Source organism: Theropithecus gelada, chromosome 6 (assembly GCF_003255815.1).
Source record: "Theropithecus gelada isolate Dixy chromosome 6, Tgel_1.0, whole genome shotgun sequence".
NCBI classification, from domain to species: domain Eukaryota; kingdom Metazoa; phylum Chordata; class Mammalia; order Primates; family Cercopithecidae; genus Theropithecus; species Theropithecus gelada.
The window spans coordinates 89,235,030-89,257,793 of record NC_037673.1 but is presented as its reverse complement, the minus strand read 5'-3'; the positions used below and the strand labels follow the sequence as shown (position 1 = coordinate 89,257,793).

The 22,764-nt window shown below is 36.9% G+C and overlaps 1 protein-coding gene across 3 annotated transcripts in view; it reads left to right on the top strand.

Annotated features, from left to right (window-relative positions):
• Window positions 1-22,764, top strand: part of FAM172A (family with sequence similarity 172 member A) — a 480,941-nt gene that overhangs the window by 307,992 nt on the left and 150,185 nt on the right. For all 3 annotated transcript variants that reach the window (XM_025388508.1, XM_025388509.1, XM_025388510.1), the window contains 2 exons: window positions 7,462-7,578; window positions 15,417-15,501. In XM_025388508.1, coding sequence (XP_025244293.1) covers window positions 7,462-7,578; window positions 15,417-15,501 — 202 coding nt within the window. The remainder of the gene's footprint in view (window positions 1-7,461; window positions 7,579-15,416; window positions 15,502-22,764) is intronic.

Below are 22,764 nucleotides of genomic sequence, written 5' to 3'. Positions count from 1 at the left end.
GCATTTGTCTTCTTTCTCAACTCCCAGATTGTCAATCACGTAATGTTTGCTTTTTTTTTTTCCTTTTCTTTTTATTTTAAACCTATCTTACACATGCTTTTTTTGTTGTTGAAGGAGCTTGCACGTGGCAGCATGGTCTAGGCAGGAAAGGAAAAGGAAGTTATTACTGCTCTCTTCTGGCCGCCTGCAATAATAAATCATAACTTGCCTTTCCCTAACTGGTGGCTGGAGACTTATCTTCATAAATGCATGTGACCCAAGAAGTTTCAGTTTACATACCCTATCCCTTGGTGTTCTTGCCTATGGAGAGCCTTTTCCTTCCTGAAATTAAACAAAGGTTGCAAGAATTGAAGCTAGGGCTTCAAAGCACAGGAAAAGAGAATGTTGTCTTATCCTGTTGCTACAGTGGAGATCCAGCTGGCCATGTTTACCTAACCAGGGTGTGAGACTGCTTGTCCATCTGTGAAGGGCTCAGCACAGTGCTAAGGCTTGCTCTTAAATTTTGGACTTAGAAACCTTTTGAAATCCCTCTTGTGTGTTTTCCTACGTCGTTATTTTTAGACAGTTGTATAGGTTTGGGGTATATGCTTAAATTGCTAAGCATTGAACAGAAGGAAACTTTATAAGCCTTACCTGTTTACCAGGGTAGCATTCAACATCGTGTTATATATACGATGACCAAATTAAATTTCCCATTCAAACCAGAGCACTGTAACAGGGAAAGGAGACACTATTATTAATTATGCCAGTTTAATAGTCATAAGCCAAGACTGTTCTGAGCAAACTGGAATCTGTAGTCATCTTATTTATACTTAATTATTTCCTTTAAAATATTTAAGCAAGCCCAAATCACTTTACAAAATCGGGGAAGTAGGGTTGGAGATGGGAGTAGAAGCTGTATGATACTTCAAAACTGCTATCTATCAGTATGAATTTTGATGTCACTGAAGAGTACATAGATACCACATCTAAAAGGTAGGTTACATTTTAGAAATTAGAGATGAATGTCAAGGTAATAATAATAACTGACATTATTGATTTCTTAGGTGCCTTATCTCCTTTATGCTTCAGCAGCCCTATGAAGAGACTATTAACCAAAAATTAAAATCTAAGCACGTCTAATTCTAAAGCCTATGCATGCTTTTAACTATAACACTATACTGCCTTCCTCTGGACATACTCTATATCTCTGTGATTATCTTTTTTTAAAAAAATACAGTCATTTACACCACCTCTATGTCGAAAACAAGGTGGTAAAGGGACTCTCCCCCGGCGTGGCACTACTGAGCCGTGGCTTCGTGCTTCGTTGCCAGCTCAAGCTATTCTGAAAGGGTTCACTGGTGGGAGGAAAGTAGAACTACCACAGTATTGCTTCACCAATTCCGTTTTCATTGTCAAGTGCATGGTGATATGACTGGTCTAGTATTCTGATGACAGGATTTTAAATACACACAATTATCAGGTCTTAGTGCTTCTTAGCCATGCAGTTATAGAAGTCTTACACCGCATAATCAAAGGAAAAAGTAGCCCTTTGTACATATTTTCTTTGTGGCCCTGTGCCTTTTTTAAAGTAATATTTGTCATTAAGTGCATTTATAAACTATACTTCTGTTAGCTTCCTCTATATGAGTGAGGATAATGCACTTTTTAAAGATTTAGAATAGTTTACATTGCATATTTTTGTGGGATGACCTGTTATAATTGTGTACTGTGTGCCATTTCCTCTGCTAATTGCTTTACAGTTTTTTCATTTAATACTCAAAATAGTCCTATGACTTACATGGATTTATCATCTCCCATGACATTCACCTGATAAAACTAAAGTACAGAAAAATAATTTACTCAAAGTATCATTACTAGAAGTGGCAGAGCATGAACTTGAACCCAGAGAATCGGACTCCACTATCCTTGAATTTAACTATCGCACTTTATTTCCGAAGCTTCTACTTTCAAAATAGAAATTGTGAATGCAGATTAAAGGTGTGAACTGCAAGCAACAGGAGAATTGAATGTCATACTCATCTGAATTTCCTGCTGGGCAGTTTGGTCTTCACATTATATCTACCGAAGTGTGTGTATTTCATTATAATCACTAGAGGTGCTAGTGCCTTAGGTAATAGAATCAAGGTTTTAGTGTTACGCCAAAGATTGTGTTAGTAGCATTCTGTTGGGATAGACTTGTCCAAAAGAATCTTCAGGAAGAAGAATACAAAGTAGTCTCTGACCCTAAGAGAAAAGACTGCCAAACCCAGAGTTAGCTGATAAGTCATCGTGGTACAGGGCACACTTGTAACCAGGTGGGCTTGGATAGCACAGGGCAGAGTACCATGAAATGGGGAATATGCAGGCAGAAATGTAAAGTGATAGGAGAGATTTGTAATAAAATATTATAGTCTGTTACAACCACATGAAAACTGCACTCAAGTAGAAGCACTGAATGCAATTATGATCTGCATAATGAAAGTGTGAAAAGGTACCAGCATTTTATACTTTTCAAGCCTTTGAAACAACTTAATCTGAAATTTTAACTCAAGGAGCTCTAGAGGGAGCTAATCTATTTATATACATGTATTTTTTTTTAAAGGCATCTCAAACCTCAACTGTGCTATTAACCAGAGTGATGATTCATTCATGCTCATACGGTAGTAATGATCCTTGGATTTATAAACGTACAGTAGTGTCAGATCCTAATCTGATGCAAATATGTGTTATCTGATTTTCTTCTCAGAATATTATTTCCTGTACAAGTAATTCACATGCCGTAACCCTCACAGTACATATGTGTAACACATGTCATAATTTAAAAAGAAAGTAATAGCTTTTGCTGATGGAAGACTTTAAAATATTTTTTCAAAAACACGTTTAAAACATATGATATATCCAAACATAGCTGTGGGTCTGCATGCACATATACACATCCCTACCCCAACCCACACTGGCTTTTTTAGGAATTTCCTTGGACTTTAAAATATAAGGAGAAGTAATTATTCTGAATGTCATGGCTGCCAGGCTACAAACACAGGAAAACGAAATTATGCATCAACTTCTTTTAGGTTAGGATAAAGCCAACCTAATTTAGAGTTTCTTTCTCCTTTAGGTTGGGAGATTGAATTGGGTTGGATTTACAATTCCCATAACCCAAGGCCCTGGATTAGAGATATGCCAAAGACTTCATGGCAGAGCATCCCCATAACATCAACATCTCCATGCCTTCAAAGTAAATTAAGGCATCTCTCTACCTCAATTCAGTTTAAATTAAATTAAATCATAATTCAGTTTGGCAGAAATAAAGGCATCTTTGTGTTTTCCTTTGCAGAAAGTCATTTATGGTAGAGTTCTGGAAGAAATGAAATCCAGAGAAATGCTAAAATAGTTTTTAAGCACAAAAAGGAAATTGAGGAATGCTTAGGATGACATGAAGCATTTGGATTTGGCCAGGTATCTGTGAAGACAGTAGGCAGGTACATCATTTGAGGACCTTAGAGAAAGCATGGTGAGTTAAATTAGGTGGACAGAAAAGGTCTGCAGGATTTCTGGAGAGAAATGGTAGCAGCCCTGTGGAAGGCCCGCGCTTTACATGGAAGGGAGCAGAGGTACCCCTGCTGCCTCTGGCCCTCCCACACCTCCCTTTGGTCCTCTGGTCTTCATCTCACCAAATACTCCTGTTATACTCAGATGAACTCACCCGTCTTGTCACTGTTAGTTAAGTTTTTAACTCTTACTCTGGAAGAAAATATAATGATAAACAAGATTTCCCCCCCTCAATTTCAACCCCATCAACAATGTTAATAATATGAACTTGCATACAGATGGCATATGTTTTTAATCTGTTCAAAGTACTGTACTTGATATTTAGTGGCTTAAACTTTTGTCAGACTAGGAGCATGCCACATAGTGAAGGAAAGAGCAGATTAATTATGTTTAAGCTCAAGTGAAAACACTAAGAATGGATAAATGGGTAAAATTAAGCAAACAAAACTATCAAGTAACAGGGCCACATTTTTTAATTAATGCTGAAATCATCAATGTGATTTATAGGAATATCTAATTTTCCCTCTTACCTTAAACATTATTTATTTTAGAACTGTAATAATTTTAAAGTGCTATTGTCAGTTTCTCCTCCTGGCTGATTTCTATGTTGGCATGATTTTTAGAATTTCAACATTCCTTACTGATATGGATCTTTTTACCATTTAAAAAAATGTCCAAGTGAATGAAATGCTGTATATATGAAAAGGGAATTAATCAAATGAGTTTATTTATGTAAGAGTGTTATGTATTACTAAGAAGTAGACCTCGTGTAATACAGATGAAAGAACATGACATATATCCACGGTCAAGTCACGGTTTTGTCACTTTGTGTCTGGGTGGCCTTTGACTAGTTTCTTAAACTGTCTCAATTTGCTTATCCACAAATAGGGAAAATAATACAAGTTTTGCATACATTTCCATATTATTTGAGAGTAAAATGAGAATTAATTTGTATTTTATTTTGAAATTTGGAAACTGCTATTCAGATTAAAATAAACATTATACACAGACAAATAAAAGCAAATTTTAATTGTAACTTTACAATGTATATCCTATTAAGCCATTGACCTTTAGGATGTTGATGTCTGAGGTATCAAAATTTGTCATCACTTCTATCCAACTCTTGATACCATACTGAAGATATTATAACAAAAATGGAATGGATGTTGACCTTAAGTGTAATTATTCAAAGGGATCTCTTACTGGATATTTCATAATTTATTCAAGAATATATGGAGACATTTAGATCACATGGGCTTATCTTTTTTACAGACTAAGATTCCTTTGAGAATCTCATGAAAGTTAAAGATCTTCTCCTCAGAAAAATATTCATATGCCCATATAGAAAACATTTTACAAAGAATTTCAAGTTGTTCATATCAATGGATCCTAATTAAATACTGCCATGTCCACCTTAGATTGTTATAGAGAATCTAAGGTGATATGATGATATGGCTTTCTCCCTTTTAGAGAGCGTTTTCCAGACTATTGGTCTTCTGTTACAGACCATATTGTAGAAGGATTTTTCCTGCCCAGCTGTGCTTCCACTCGTTCCTTGCTTTGGCTATATTTCATCTAAGGTCTGTCTCTTAAGCAAACTCAATTCCATCTCCCTGCACCATTGCCTCTCTCTGGTATTTTTCATCAGTGCTCATTCACAGTGGAAGAAGTAACTAAGTCACTGTGACCCAGACTAACAAATGCAAGAAGCAGAGGGTCTGGACAGAAATGGCAGTTGCAAGTAGTTCCAGGACTACTAAATTAGGCTGCAGCAAGGCTGGAACAGAGGTAAATAGTCCAGAAAGTTAAGACTGTTGACATATTCACTTATTCACAATTCTACTAATCCTAAACAGTCAAATGTTGGAAATTCTTTGCTACTGGGTTAATTTGTAAACAGCTCTTCATTAAGATCTTCTGGAATTTGGCCATTCCCCACCTCTGATAATAAAATATGAAAGTGATTTTTAAAGTGTAAAATGCTATAACAGTGTAAGAGAGTATCATATTGGATTATAATGTGACGGTGTGATGTGATGATAAATTGCGTGTTATCACTTCCACTGTATGAAACGTCAGCCGGAAAGACAAACAGACTACAGATATTTTCCTCTGGTAGTCCCTCTAACAACCCTGTATTTTTCCAGCTTGTAGAATTTTAATCCCCAGGTTTTCTATTTTAACACTAACTCCTCACCAATTCATTACTTCATTGTATCTCATTTCACAAATGGCTCTCAAGATTTAGTGTCTTCAGATGCTGTCTTAAGTAAATCTGCATATGTTAACAACAGCCACAACAAAATCCAGGTCAAATATTTTAAAACGCAAGCATATCCTTAGAATACCAGAAAGCATGTTCTTATTTTGTACTTCAGCAACAATTGGTCTAGATCTCTAAAAGTGTTACTATTTAGAAAATGAGAATAAGGACATACAATTTCTTCATAAGCCAGATGGATTCACTATTGTGGAATTTGGGGTTTTATCATCTAATGTTGGTTTAAACTTTTATATGCTAGTGCCAGTGTGATCCAATGAGAATGTATTTGTAAAATAAAATCCAGAAGAAGGTAGCATACTACTTAATAATTCATATGAAGTATTAATTTAGAGTATTTTATGCTTTGAAAAGTATTATTGGTATTGCAAGATAAATTTTTGCAGTAATATCATGATGTTGGTAACCAATATTGATTTTAAGATTTTTACATTATATAAACAGAAAACACAGGGCACAAAGAGTTGAGGTGCAGAAGTGTTGGTGAGGTAGCATTAACAGTGAGTTGGGTTCCCATTAGGTAGTATTCATTGAGACATCATGTGCATATGCTGGGCTTAAAAAAATTTAAGAGAGAGAGAGACATTTTAAATTCAGAATGCCAACAGGCATCCTTTGGTATCATAAGCATGGTGTGCAATATTCTTTCTCTGTATGCACTTTCATCGCCATTCAGAATTCTCTTTTTTGAAGTGCACTATTATATTTTTGATAGACAATTCATAGAAATTAACAGCAAATGATAAATTGTTCTTTTTTTCAATAAAAGAATTTAGAGGGAGAAAAGACACTTGAAGCAAAAAGAGAACATTATTGTGAAATGCAAGGTTACTATTTATGATATTTTAACTGTAATTTTCAAAGCTTTCTTACATTTGTTACACCAAATTAGGGCCACTAGTGTAGTAGATTAAAACCTTTTTTCAGTTCTTCTGATGTAGAAATTTTCGCTTTTAATTTCTTTATCTGGCAGACCACTGATGAATCCATCGGTATCTCCAAGCCAAGCAAATCTTTTTTTGTTATTTTTAGAAGCTGTTTTGTTTTGTAGAAATAGCATTCTATAGGAAGAAGTTATTATAAAATGTAATCGTTTGCCAACATAAAGAAATACGTTAGAAAGCAAAATTATATTAATGGGCTTTGAATGAAAAATATCTTTGTGGGCATTTAAAACACCAAGGAATTACTAAATTGGAAAAGTCAAAGCAAGATATCTTTCTTTACTGATGTGCCATCTACTGAAAACTAGTAGAAGTTGGTCCTAAGTAGCTAACAGTGAACCCTGGGTACTAACTTCCCTGAAGCACTGAAACAGGAAGTGGTGGAAGAAACTTGTAAAAGAAACCCTCAGGGATTCCCCTGTGATCCCTTTAATCCTCGAATTGTCAAACCACATGGAAAATAATAGAGCTGCGTAGTTCTAAGACTTAAGTGGTATTATCTTTTTAAAGGAAAATGTTAGGTCTTTTCACATCTCTGGACAAGAATAGGGTATGTGTTCAATGCAAAAAAGAGTAACTTTGAACCAGAGATACATATTGCTTTTTCATTTTTCATATAATATTGTTGTTATCTCTGACTAAGCAGGCTGCACCCAGTAGGAAAAACAATTATAGCCAATATTTTATTTTCCTTTTTTAAAACAGATGATTCAACGAGAAGCAGATGTAAAAAGTAAGGTAACTGCTGTGGCATTGACAGACTCTGTTCACAATGTGTGGCATCAAGAAGCTGGCAAAACGATTCGAGAATGGATGAGAGAGGTGAGACTTGTTTTTTTTTTTTTTTTTAGTGCTGAGATGAATGGGTGTGAGCCTTTATGTCTTCAGCCCCCACCAACCTGTAACACCTCCCATCCTCAGACTCCCTTTCTAGAGGCAGAACATTGCGAGGAAATAGAAAATGTTAGACATGCTTAAAATAATAATAGAAAACCCGTGTGAAGAACCAATATTTTTGAAACCCCCCTCCCTTCTTTTTGGTTTTCTATAGAACACTGTGTGTATAGTGTTCAGTCTAAGGTGGGAACTTGTGCTGAAAAAGGTCATGGAATTAAGAGATTCTTATTCCCTGATGCTTAATTTTTCCACCAGCTATTTAGCATTGGTGCCACTTAGTTACAAGAACGACGCATAAGGTACACTTGGTCTCCTTTTCTTCTTGAAAGGCAGTCAGTGTGTGCCACTCTTAAATGGATTGGCTGACTACATCCAGTAGAGGGAAGAGAAGAAAAAAGCTGAAATGCTGTTATGCCAGACCCTTGAGCTAAGAGAAACCCAGGGGCTAGCCATGGTTCAGCCTTAGGCTAAGAAAGCTTCTTTTCATACTTCCTAAGGGCTGGTGAACCTGAAAACTAACAAGGATTCATTGAATACGCTCCCATTATTATTATTTTTTAACTTTCAGCCTGTTATATTTTTTATTCCTATGACAAATATCCAGCTGAAATTTTCTTTTATTTTTATTTATCTTTCTGGTATTATAAGCAGTTGGCATCAGCCACCCATGCCATAGTAATTGTTTAATCAAATCATTTACTTATATAATATGAATGAGTTGATTGACCTTCTTGGTTTTCTTCCAGTTTTTCTTGATAGAATACCTGGTGGCCCTTCAGCTGATACACATAGGACTGTGTGGTGGGTAAATTCTACCAGCCTTCATGGTGTACTGTAAGGACCACAGAGTTAATGTCTGAAGAGATAGAAAAATTAGGCTATATAATTTCATAGTAGCGTTATATTATCACCAGTCTGTTATCGCTTGTTTTTCTGCATTAGAAAAAGTACTTTCATCATGCAAAAGTCTAAAATATTTTTATTCCAGTCCTCTTAATACTATAAACATATAAAGATGGGTTTTTTAAATCTTTTCTAACATGTAGGTGTTTGATGATGACACAGAAAGCTCCCAGCATTATATAAATAGTAAGGTTAATAAATGAGCTGTTAGTAACTTTTCCCCACACACATAACTAGTATGGAATTCGATACTTGGCTCAAACTAAAAACATCCTTGCTCATGAGTTTTTCATTCCTGATGACAAATATAACAAAATTTATTTAGGTTTACTTTTTAAGTATTTCTAACTAAAGCTGGATTAGGTGTTCCTTTCAAAAGCCAGAATATATTAATCTGTGTAGCTTCCATCTAACTGACTAGACAGTAGTTGAATTCATCATAATTTAATCAAGGCTGCCATTAATTTCTTTGCAAGCATAGCTGTTGTAAAATTTATAAAATTTTATAAATGCCCTAGTTCTTGGATAGTTCTTTCAGTTCCCTCAATTAAGCCTTAGGGAAGCAATTTGAAGAGTTTTGTATTTTGACCTATCAAAATTGATATCCCAGCTCAATCACTTACATAACTTTGTAGTTTGAAGCAAGTTATTTTATCTCTTTGAGATTCGATTTTCTCATCTGTAAACTATAATACCTACCTTGCAAACGTGATGGAAAATAACATATGTAAAGAAATAGCACAGTTCTTGGCACTTTAAAAAAGTTCGGTAAGTTAGAGCTGTCACTGTTGTTACAGTCTCACTCCCAAATAATATAAAACACATAAACTATATTCATCTTTTGTTTTATGAATGGTTTGCCTATTCAAAATATCTTACAAAAAGGAAACAGGGTGACATACTGGAAGTAATTCAGAACAAGCATATGGGAGAACTAAATTTTGATAATGACTCTGGCTAGGTAAATCAATAATTAAGAATCTAGCATGTACCAGCTAGTTTGCTAAGATTTATAATCTTGGAAAAGCCACTCCATCTTTTTGGGTCTGTTTCATAATTGAATTGGAGACAGTAATTCCTATTCCGTCTACTTCATGAAATATTGTGAGAAGCAAAGGTGATAATCAAGGATGAAAGCTCTTTGAAAAGCAAATGGTACTATATAAAGAAATGAGATGTGTTATTATTGAAAACACTGTAATATCTCAGAGATTTAACTTATTAGAGCATTCCTGATGGGGCTTTGAAATTACCCCTGTTCAGTGATCTTCTCCAAAACGAGAACAAAAAGAGAGACTGTAAAAGTGTATGACAGGTATCCTTGCAGGAACCCACCTAAATGTGTGACCTCTTATAGAGAAGATTACAGTGTGGTTTGGCAATATAAGAGTCCAGTGTTTCCGAACTCTCAGGATGAAACTTCCTCCCCTTTTCTTTCTCCTTTCTTATTTCCTATCCTCTCTGCAAGACTCCTTGAAATAATGAAGAGAAACAAACCTGGATTACAGGAAAGGGCGGTTGTCTTAAGCATGGGTGTTGGAAAGTTTTTTGTTTTGTAAGTATGTTTAAATTAATGTGATACGTATAAGTGGCCAACAAACATATGAAAAAAATGCTCGACATCACCCATCATCAGAGAAATGCAAATTGAAACCAAAATGAGATACCATCTCACACCAATCAGAATGGGGATTCTTATACACTGTTGGTGGGAATGTAAATTAGTACAGCCTCTGTGGAAAACAGTATGGAGATTTCTCAAAGAGCTAAAGAAAGAAGTACTATTTGATCTAGCCATGTGACTACTGGGTATCTACCCAAAGCAAAAGAAGTCATTTTACCAAAAAGACATCTACACTGGTATGTTTATCGCAGCACTCTTCATGATAGCAAAGGCTTGGAATCAACCTAAGCATCCATCAAAGGATGACTGGATAGAGAAAATGTGGTACATATCTAAATATATGTATATAGATATATAGAGATATATACTTTGGAATACTACTCGGCCATAAAAATGAATGAAATTATATCTTGCAGCAACATGGATGGAACTGGAGGCCATTATCTTAATTGAAATCACTCAGAGACAGAAAGTCAAATACCACATGTTCTCACTTCTCAGTAGGAGCTAAACAATGGGTACATACGGACATACAAAGTAGAATAATAGACATTGGAGACTTCAAAAGATGGAAGGTGGGAGATGAAGGATGAGAACTTATCTATTGGGTACGATGTACACTGTTTGGGTGACAGTTACACTAAAAGCCCAGACTTTACCACTATGCTGTAGTATATCCATGTAACAAAAATGCACTTGAAAGTCCTAAATTTGTAACAATAAGAAGGGATGTGATGAAGTTACTGATGTTATGCGTTCATTTTTTAAAAAGCTAATTTTTAAACCTACCAATTTAGCATACAGAACAAAGGTTAAGAAATATATTATTGTATTACTTGTGTAATTTATAAATATTAGTAACAGTTTCCTTTAAAGAAGGAAGGTCAGGCCGGGCACAGTGGCTCACACCTCTAATCCCAACACTTTGGGAGGCCGAGACAGGTGGATCACCTAAGGTCAAGAGTTCGAGACCAGCCTGGCCAGCATGGCAAAACTTTGTTTCTACTAAAAATACAAAAATTAGCCAGGCATAGTGTCAGGTACCCATAATCCCAGCTACTCAGGAGGCTGAGGGAGGAGAATCACTTGAACCCAGGAGGTGGAGGTTGCAGTGAGCTGAGATCACGCCATTGCACTCCAGCCTGGCCAACAGAGCAAAAGCTCCATCTCAAAAAAAAAGAAAGAAAGAAAGTCAAAGAGTAGTACTACTTTGAGCAATTACTCCAAGTGAAACCTATTCTGAACTAAAAGACCACGCATAGATGCTAAGCCAGCCTCTTGAGGAGAGGTAAAAGGTAAATGAAGGCAGCTCCTGAGGAACTTCTTACTTCAAGCCCCAGGACTGTCTAGGCTGAGTGGGCAAATGTTTCCCAACATACCCCTGGCCTCTGAAATTCTCCAGCCACACCAGATGTACGATTCTATGTAATAGTTGTAAACCCTTCCCATCACCATTCAACTCTGAGTGTAGGGCCTTAGAAACTTGACCTAGTGAACCATAGTTGCATTTGTCCATGGACACAAAACGTTTCACATTAAAAAATCAACCTTTAAAGCAATGGTGATTTACAATTCAGACATATGCAATAAAAATGAATAAAAATCTGGCTTCAACCAAGGCAGTAAGCATCTCCAAATACCTCCAAACACGTTGCACAGGAATAGCTACTACCTACTTTTCTCTTTAAATATAATATACTAAATAGTAATCTTTTTATTTAAAAAAATTATTTCAAACCTACTCTGAAATATTGTTGACCTTGGTTCAACTGTCAAAGGGAATCACTCAGCACTGTGGCCTGTAGGCATTTCTAATCCATATCAATAGCGCCCCAAATTTTGGATATTACAAAAGGGAAAATTTACAACCACAAAAATCTATAGGATCATCATTTTAGGGTAAAAAAAAATGTTTAAACTGATAACACTTAGCTTAAAGACATACTTTCTACATTACCTATTTTTCTCTTTTTCCTTCAGATCCAGAGAAACATTAGTCATGTAGTCTGTCCCTATCTGCCTGCCCTGGCCAAGGACTTCTTTCTCTATGCTTGTTTGTTGGAACTAGGGGAGGCTGCATCTGAGTCTCAAGCATGGCACTATTGGTACCTTGAGTTCAACATACCTTGTTGCCTATTCAGGGGACCTGAGAATAAATGTCAGGGGCTGCTAAGCCTCTCCAGCATGTTTTGAATTTAGGTAGGGCTTTCCTAGTGGTCTGCCTGCATTGCTACCTGTAACACTTTGGTAGTGTTCATCTCAACTAAAAATTGGAATAGGGACAAAGTGAGGCATTGAAAAAAGGGATACGTAAGTATTAGAAAAGCATCAAAAGAGACTTGACTTCTAAACTATAGTAACACATTTCAGAATAGGGAGTTAGATTTGATAAAATAAAATTTCAGACAAATTGAATTTAGATATAACTGCATGTCTTTCTTTGCATATGTTTATGTTATTTTATTTCATTATACTCTATCATATAACAAACATTTAACTTGTTTTGCCCTTTTTTCTATATAATTTTCCCAATGGGGTAAAAATGCCACATACCCCTGCACACACACACACACACACACACACACATACACATACACACTCTGAAATGGCCATATCAAATGTGTGTAGTTGTACACAGGTACTTTGTCATTGCAGAGAACTTTTGGACATACTCACTTTAACTATAGGGTGTTCAACTTCTGTCCAGTTTTTATGAGAGATCAAAGCCTTAAACACGTGGCCAGATAAAAACTGAAATTTCACAAACATAAAATGTTAACCTATATTTTGCTTTAAGTGTTTGAATTAAAGGTGATCTGAGCAAACTGGACAAAAGTTCATTTTGTTCAGCTTTTTAAGGTAACAATTTAGAAAATGATTAATCGTCTGCATATTGTAATGTGCCATCACTTGTATTAATACTAGAAAATCCTATAAGACGTAGCTTTACGTATGTGAAGTGTAGGTGAACAGTAGGAAGACCGACATATCACCTGGTTAATAGCTGACTTTCATCAGATTTGGAGGTACTAGTTGGATGAGTAATAATTAAAATACATACAGTACCTAATCGCTGCCTGTCTGTCGGTAGTGCTAATTGCTGTCATTGAAAAGACGGAATTGTTTAAAAAAGAGAGAGAGAGAAAGAGAAAGTCATTCTTCATTGAAGCTATCTCCCTGTATCATTGGGAGCCTATTTTTAGTACCTATAGAAGTCATGATTTTTGAATTTATTAGGGGCTGTGATGAATGATAAAACAAATCATCCATTTACATATCTTGACACTGCTTTGGAGAATACTTATTTCTTACAAGCAAGTGTCACATTGTATATAAAAGCTAGCTAATTGTGTGCTAATCTTCTGCATTATCTAGAACTCTCTGATGTGGTGTTATATCAATGGTAATATTAATTTTACTTATTTCAAATGTATGAAATATCTTCTAAAACCCTATTCCTTTTATAATTTCTACCCTTACATTGTGTAGTTTTGCATTCAACTGCTAATTAAGATTAGGAGAGCACATTATAGAATATGTATCCATTTTAAACCACCAAGCTTTTGTAATGCATGAAAAATACTAATATTTTATCTATTTTAAATGTAAAAAGAGAGAAAGCATTTAAGAACATTACTACATGTTATGTTTGTTTTCATGTTTTTTTCCTACACAGTTCAATAGTTTCATTGATCTACTGTTTCTTACAAAAATCTGCCATGCTTTGTGAACTTCACTTTCTAATCTCATACAGCAACCCTTCCTTTATGTTATTCCTGCTCTCCCTGGTCCCAGAACAGTAGGGTTGCCTTGACAAATCTATTCAAAAGCCATTCCTCGGCCTTTATTGGTGGGGACTGGGGCCTTTGAAATTCTCTCCTCACTGCAACACAGCTGACATCTTCTTCCAGACAGAATGAATTAAGGAAATACAATAAGACACTTGATCTACCAGTCAAGGATCTTTCCACAGTGAGGACGGATTCCATGGTGCACAACCAGGGCAGCAAGCATCTAAAAATACACAATACATGCTTGTTTACCAGAATAGCAATCACCGATTTTTCCAAAATGATTGATGGGATGATTTCTTTAAAAAAAAATCTGTCTGGAAATTCATTGTGTGTGTGTGTGTGAGTGTGTATGTGTCTGTGTGTTGAGAAATGTTTTAAAAACCGTGTGATGATAATCACATATTTTTAGCCAGACTTCAAATACAGACTTAAAATGTATAGAAGGAATATAGATTATTTTATTTCTCTGAATTGTAAATCATTACCTTACATCGTTACTATTAAAAATTACCTAATTTTTAATATTGGAGGCTTTGTGTCCATAGACACACAGCTACAACTCACCAGATGGTGATTCTTTATAACTATTTTGATACAGCCTTCATTAAAGCAGGTAAAAGTAAAAATTAAAAAATAGTATTTTTGTATGGGTCAGATTTTGAGGAGTAAATACAAAATTCATTTATTCTGGTATTACGCAAAGAATATAGTTTAAAAATTGGCTATTCTTTCTTGTGTTCATATTAATATTTATTTTAATCTAAAAGTTAAAAATGGATACTTCTTTTATTTTCCCTTAATTATAATACCTTTATTTGTTTACTGCTTGGCCATCTAAACTTCACTTGGAAATATATTGCATCATGGTTCATGGAAGGTTACATGTCATCTTATTTTATTTATTTTTTGAGACGGGGTCTCCCTCTGGCACCCGGGCTGGAGTGCAATAGAGTGATTTCAGCTCACTGCAACCTTTGCCTCCTGGGTTCAAGCCATTCTCCTGCCTCAGCCTCCCAAGTAGCTGGGACTACAGGCATGCGCCACCACGCCCAGCTAATTTTTGTATTTTTAGTACAGAAGGGGTTTCACCATGTTGGCCAGGCTGGTCTCGAACTCCTGACCCCAAGTGATCTGCCCGCCTCGACCTCCCCCAAAAGTGCTGGGATTATAGGCACAAGCCACCATGCCCTGCCCTTATATGTCATCTTAATATCAGCACAGATGATTTGCTGAATTGTAAAACAAACAAGAAAACCTTTTTCACAGTCATGTTAATTATGAATAATTACTGACTGTTTACGTAAGAAAAAAATGTTAAGTGTATTGAAAAATAAATTGAATACAGTCTAGTGGTTGATTTCATAGGATAAATTAATCTCTTCCTCAACATTTGGTCTTGGCTTAAATTGTATTTCAACAATATTGTCTCTATTACGTTGCAGAACTGTTGTAATTGGGTCTCTAGCTCAGAACCATTAGACACATCAGTGGAGTCCATGCTACCTGATTGCCCCCGAGTCTCAGCAGGTATGTGTTTGATAAGAGATATATGATTGCTGTTGTTTATCAAGGTGAAAAATATGCTAATGAAATGTAGAATTCTATTTTGTGAATTAGTTTGTTTTTGTCTTTGAGTTGTTGGATGAATTATTGGTAATATTATGCATGGGTAGAATCCTCTATCACATATTTGTTAAGCAACTTAAAATGCTTACCAACAAACTCGGTAAGATGAATAGGTGAAACAATTCAAGAGTAGTATAGACAACTGCTGTTGAAACTTAGAGAGATAAGACATACATACATGGATACCTAAACAACAAGGATTGGGCAGACATACAGGATCTTTCATAGGATATGTGTCTCTGAGTTCCAACTCAATGATATGACAGGCAGGCAATGATGTTGTGTGTCCTAGAGACTTTAGAAAAAAATATTTCATGTAAAGATTTTAGTTGCTTCTTGTGTTAGACAGACAGACTCTGGACTGTGGGAAAACGTGCAAGATAGCATCCTATGCAAAGGAGACAGAGCAATTTAAGGAGCAACAGCAGGAATGGATCTGAAGATGTTCACAGGGAACAAAGGCAAGACTGGACTGCCTATTGAAAGGGAAGAGGTGAAGAGGTGAGCACGTCAGGAGCAGTTGGACTCTAGGAAGTTTAAGGATAGCATTGATTTCCAGCCTAAAGTCTTTGTATTGGAGTCACTAGATAAGAAGACAGAATGACATTTGTAAGCTTTCTGGTTTCAACTTTCACTGTTCTCAACCAAGTGAGCAGTGGCATCTTGTTATAACTGATAGCAGAAATGGGTTTGCTCTGGCCATGGGTGCTGGAGAATGGGTAAAAGTTTGGAACACAAACTACTTTATGTTAACAATCGTAAGTGATAGCTAATCACTGAGTACTTAAGGTTGAAAATATGTGTACATATTTGAAGAAAATAATTTGGAGAATAGTTCAGATTCTAGGTATAGAACTACTGTTACAATTAAACGTCACTATCATTAATACCTAAACTTCAACTGAGTTTCACTATCATTATAGCCGAATTTTATAAGTCTATAAGCCAGGGTTCAACCACAGAGACAGAACCACTAGAAGATGTATATGCTACTATACATACACATAGAGATAGACATATACACACACATACTTATGCACATATGTATATATGTGTGTGTTCTTAAATATTATACAATCAATTTTCATTATTTATGCTAGTTATATAATGTGAAGTCACTAAAAACACTGAATTAGCAAATAATCATAGCTCCTAGATGAAATACAAGGCCAGGCCCCTGTGAGCTTCTGGTCACATTTTTGTCAACCAATCAATATGTAAATTTGTTTATGTGTGTTTTTGTTTAATGACACCTTATTTAATATATACTGTTGATTCATTAACATTGAGCTCATGGCCAGCAGCAGTGTAACTCAGGCCTCGATGAAGCTTACCTAACACATATTTTCTCCATAAGGCATAACACAGCCTTCTTGTGCTTAGCAACACTACACAGCACTTCAGCACTACATTTGGGGGCTATTGTAAACAGTGAAACCAAAAAAAGGCACAAAAATAGAAAACTGTGGCACTAAATAGTCTATAAAAAGGATACTTGTTCACAATGTAAGAACTGAAACAAGAAGGCAGGGCATGACCTTGTTCAGCCTTAATTAAGAATGAATGACTCAAATTTTTCACCATTCTGCACATGTGCATTTTGCAAATAACTGCAAAAATGCCATGAGTATGGATTTGGGGGTTACAAATAAATGTTAGTGAGTAGGTGAATTTGTAAGTTTAGAATCCACACATAATGAAGACAAACTGCATATAGGAACGGATTTGTCACTGGGACTTTACCTGAGGCTGGTTGAGCAATCTCTGTAAGGATGTTGACCTTATATCTGATGGAGGAGCTTGAGTTCACAGAGCAGGCAGTTGGTAAGGGAAGATGAATGTGAAGTGGCAGAGACAACAATGAGCTAGAACCCATAAGCGAGAGCTGGAGTTCAGGAAGGTAAGCTTAAACCCACATCAGGTTTGTTTGTTTGTTTGTTTGTTTGTTTGTGTGTATGTGTGTTTGTTTTTCCAGAGTCTCACTTTATCACCCAGACTAGAGTGCAGTGGTGTGATCTTAGCTCACTGCAGCCTTGATCTCCAGGGCTCAAGTGATCCTCCCACCTCAGCCTCCCAAGTAGGTAGGACTACAGATAACACACTGCCATGCTCAACTAATTTTTTTGATTTTTAGTAGAGACGAGGTCTCACTATGTTGCCCAGGCTGGTCTTGAACTCCTGAGCTCAAGCAGTCCTCCCACCTTGGCCTCTCAGTGCTGAGATTACAGGCATGAGCCACCACACCTGGCCCATATCAGTTCTTGTTGCTTCTGTCTTGTTGCTTCTGTGGATGTCTTGTAGAAGCCCTGTGCCCTTTGTCATGGATCTAAACACCTGCACCTACTCCAGGAGTCAGAGCTGCTGAAGGAGAATTCACGGGAAGGTGGAGCAGATGCAGTCCTAGCTATTGCCTCACACCACAAGGCAAGCCAGCAGATAAGTGACAAGATGTGTGAACTAGAAATGGCTGCTGCTTCACTTTACCCCTCCAAATTTTCCACAAAAAAATCTCCCTTATGTACCATCCTAACCAGAAACAGACAGGAAAGGAATTCTGGGAAATGTAGTTCAACCTAACCAAACTGACACATTCAAAAGCCACCACAGTCCACCTCTTGCCAAGTTGGCACTGATGTACATCTCCTCAAAATAGACTTATTGTCCAAATAATGATGTTAATATTAAGAAAGTCATGCTTCCACCAAATATCATACAGCCATTTAAATGTACAATCGAAAACACACTACAAGCAAAAACACACTAATCCCTTTCCTAGAAGAGGGAACAGAATCCCTTTATTGTCCTTTGCTGATATTCATTCTTCTCACCCTTGGTACCCTGTAATTTAAATACTGAGAAATAAAAGTTAATTACTTTTGACAATGTGTTATATTAGATGATAAAGGAATAAGAGAGAACATGAAAACAGAAATATTTAACTTATATGTATATACAAAAATATTCATATCAAAATAAGTACTACTACATGCTTTGTTTTTGTAACCAGTTATGTTGGTATATACTTATAACTGGTATTTATAACTTATATGTAAGTTATATATATAAGTATTTGTAACTTATATACTTATAGCTGGTATTTATAACTACCTTTTTCTGTTACCCATTCAGTACAGATATACCTCAAAGATATTGTGAGATCCATTCCACACAACTGCAATGAAGCAAATATTTAATGACACCTAAAATAGTAAATCCTTTCCAGAAGGATTTCAAGTAACTTTGCCCCAGATTCATCAGAGGAATCACTGTCTCTGGCATCCATAGCCTTACAAAATGTGTATCTTAAATAATGAGACTTAAGAGTTGAAATTGCTCTTTGTTACATGGGCTACAGAATGGGTGTTGTGTTAGCAGTCATGAAAACAACATGAATCTCCTTGTTCATCATCAGAGCTCTTGGATGACCAGGTGTGTTGCCAAGGAGCAGTAATATTTTGAAAGGAATCTTTTCTGAGTAGTAGGTCTTAATGGCAGGCGTAAAATATTCAGTGAACCATGCTATAAACAGATGTGCTGTCATCCAGGCTTTGTTGTGCCACTTATAGAGCATAGGCACAGGAGACTTAGCATAATTCTTTTCTTTTTTTTTTTTTTTTTTTTTTGTGAGACGGTGTTTTGCTCTTGTAACTCAGGCTGAAGTGCAGTGACACAGTCTTGGCTCAGTGCTGCCTCCTGGATTCAAGCGATTTTCTCGCCTTTCTTGGCTCACTGCCACCACCTGGGTTCAAGTGATTCTCCTGCCTCAGCCTCCCGAGTAGGTAGGATTATAGGCGCCCATCACCATGCCCTGCTAATTTTTTGTATCTTTAGTAGAGACAGGGTTTCGCCATGTTGGGCAGGCTGGTCTTGAACTCCTGACTTCAGGTAATCTACCCACCTTGGCCTCGCAAAGTGCTGGGATTACAGGCATGAGCCCCTGCACCCAACCGATTTAGCATAATTCTTAAGGGCCCTAGGATTTTTGGAATGGTAAATGAGCATTGGCTTCAATTTATATCATCAGTTTCATTATCCCCTAACAAGAGAGTCAGCCTGTCCCTTGAAGCTTTGAAGCCAAGCATTGACTTCTCCTCTCTAGCTATGAAAGTCCTAGATGGCCATAATCTTCTTCCAGTGGGAAGCTGTTTTGTCTACATTGAAAATTTGTCATTTTGTGTAGCTACACTCATCAATAGTCTCAGTTAGATCTTCTGGATAACTTGCTGCAGCTTATACATCAGCACTTGCTGTATCACCTTGCACTTTTATGTTACAGAGATGGCTTCCTTCCTTCCTTAAATCTCATGAACCAACCTCTGCTAGCTTCCAGCTTTTCTTCTGCATCTTCCTCACCTCTCAGCCTTCATAGAATTGAAGAGAATTAGGACCTTGCTCTGGATTAGGATTTGGCTTAAGGGAATGTTGTTGCTGGTTTGATATTCTAACCAGACCACTCAAAGTTTCTCCAGATCAGCAATAAAGCTGTTTAGCTTTCTTATCATTCATGTGTTCGCTAGAGTAGCACTTTTAATTTCCTCAAGAATTTTTCCTTTGCATTCACTACTTGGCTAACTGTTTAGTGCAAGAGGCCTAAATTTCAGCCCCTCTTGGCTTTTGACATGCATGTCATCCTAAACGGAATCATTTTTAGCTTTTGATTTAAAGTGAGAGATATGCAACTCTTCCTTTCACCTGAATTCTTAAAGGCCATCGGAGAGTTATTCATTGGCCTCATTTCAAAATTGTTGTGTTTCAAGAAACAGGGGGGCCCCAGGAGAGGGTTAGGGACAGGAGAACTGCTCAGTTGGCGGTGCAGTCAGAACACCTTTATCGTTAAGTTCACTGTCTTCTATGGGTGCAGTTGGTGGCACCTCAAAACAATTACAGTAGTAACATCAAAGATGACTGATCAAGGCTGAGTGTGGTGGCTCTTACCTGTAATCCCAGTACTTTGGGAAGCCAAGGTAAGAGGATTGTTCAGAGCCAGGAGTTTGATACCAGCCCAGGCCACAAAGCAAGACCTTATCTCTACAAAAAAAAATTTTTTAAATAGCCAAGTATGGTAGTGCACACCTACAGTCCCAGCTACTCAGGAGGCAGAGGCAAGAGGATCACGTGGGCCTAAGAGTTCAAAGCTACGGTGAGCCAATGAGCTATGATTGTACTACTGTACCCCAACTTGGAAGACAGAGCAAGACCCCGTCTGTAAAAGAAGAAGAAGGAGGAGGAGGAGAGAAGGAAGGAAAGAAGGAAGGAAATCCATCACTAATCACAGATTACCATAACACATGACAATAATGGAAAAGTTTGTTAGCACAGGGAGACACGAAGTGAGCACATGCTGTTGGAAAAATGGCTCCGATAGACTTGCCTGATGCAGTGTTGCCAGAAAACTTGAATTGGTTAAAAAAAATCAGTATCTGTGAAGTGCAGTAAACTGAAGCACAGTAAAATGAGGTGCGCTTTGTTCTCAGCAAGCACTTTAGTTGGTCAAGATTCTTTGCCTGGTGAAATGATCCACACCTTCATTCTCGAAGAGTTTTGGCCATTAGCAGTCCTGCCTGAATTAGGTGATCATAGTATGCTATTGACTGTAATTACAGAAACTACTTACAGGTACTCTGGAGCATTTCCTACATTGCAGAGATATTACTTATTACCCATTGTGTAGTAGCAACTACATTTTCCTTTGGAAATCAGGATTTATCACCCATCCAGTATAGTGCTCCTATCCAGTACATCCGTGTCCTGTTGATTCAGGGGCATAAGGAGACCAAAGTGGCAAGATTGCAGTCTCAACTTCCAGTTCAAAGGAATTATTATTATATCACCTAATGGAAACATTTCTCCTTTTTGGAACTAAGACCTTTAGACCAGCAGAATCTGAAGTAATGGGCATGGGAAGCAAGAGCTCTACTTCACTAAGTATAGTGGGATCACTAAGGATAGTGGGAAAAGAAGGCAGTCCCATATCTATGCCTTTATTCCCAGATTTGGGGCAAATAGCAACCTAAATTAAATGCTGATTTAGAGAAAAGTCCGTATTTGGAGGATATTGTCCAACCACACAAGGTGTTGTCACCTAGCAGTCACAGATGAGTCTTCAAAAGGTCATTTCAGCTTTATCCTCGAGCCTGCTGCTTAAGGATAATGGGGAACATGGTAAGAGCAGTGAATGATGGCAGCCCTCAGGCTCTCTCTTGTTTTTACTCTTCAGCCTTTTTGATGTAGGTGTTTAGGGCTATAAACTTTCCTCCTAGCACTGCCTTTGCTGTATCCCAGAGATGTTGGTTATGTTGTGTCATTATTGTCGTTCAGTTCAAAGAATTTTTTAATTTCCATCTTGATTTTGTTTTTGACCCAATGCTCATTCAGGAACAGGTTATTTAATTTCCATGTATTTACATGGTTTTGAAGGTTCCTTTTTGAGTTGATTTTCAGTTTTATTCCACTGTGGTCTGAGAGAGTGCTTGATATAATTTCTTTCTTAAATTTATTGAGGCTCGTTTTATGGCCTATCCATAAGGTCTATCTTAGAGAAAGTTCCATGCGCTGTTGAATGGAATGTGTATTCTGCAGTTGTTGGATGAAATGTTCTGTATATATCTGATAAGTCCATTTGTTCCAAGGTGTAGTTTAAATCCATTGTTTATTTGGTGACTTTCTGTCGTGATGACCTGTCTAGTGCTGTCAGTGGAGTATTGAAGTTCCCTACTTTTTTTGTATTGCTGTCTATCTCATTTCTTAGGTCTATTAGTAATTGTTTTGTAAATTTTGGAACTCCAATGTTAGATGCATATATGTTTAGGATTGTGATAGTTTCCTGTTGGACAAGGCCGTTTACCATTATATAATGTCCCTCTTTGTCTCTTTTAACTGCTGTTGCTTTAAAGTTTGTTTTGTCTGATGTAAGAATAGCTACCTCTGCTTGCTTTTGGTGTCCATTTGCATGAAATGCCATTTTCTACCCCTTTACTTAAGTTTATATGAGTCCTTATGTGTTAGGTGGGTCTCCAGAAGGCAGCAGATGGTTGGTTGGTGAGTTCTTATCCATTCTGAGGTTCTGTATTTTTTAAGTGGAGCATTTAGGTCATTTACTTTCAATGTTAGTATTGAAATGTGTGGTACCATTGCATTCCTCCTGCTCTTTGTTGCTTGTGTACT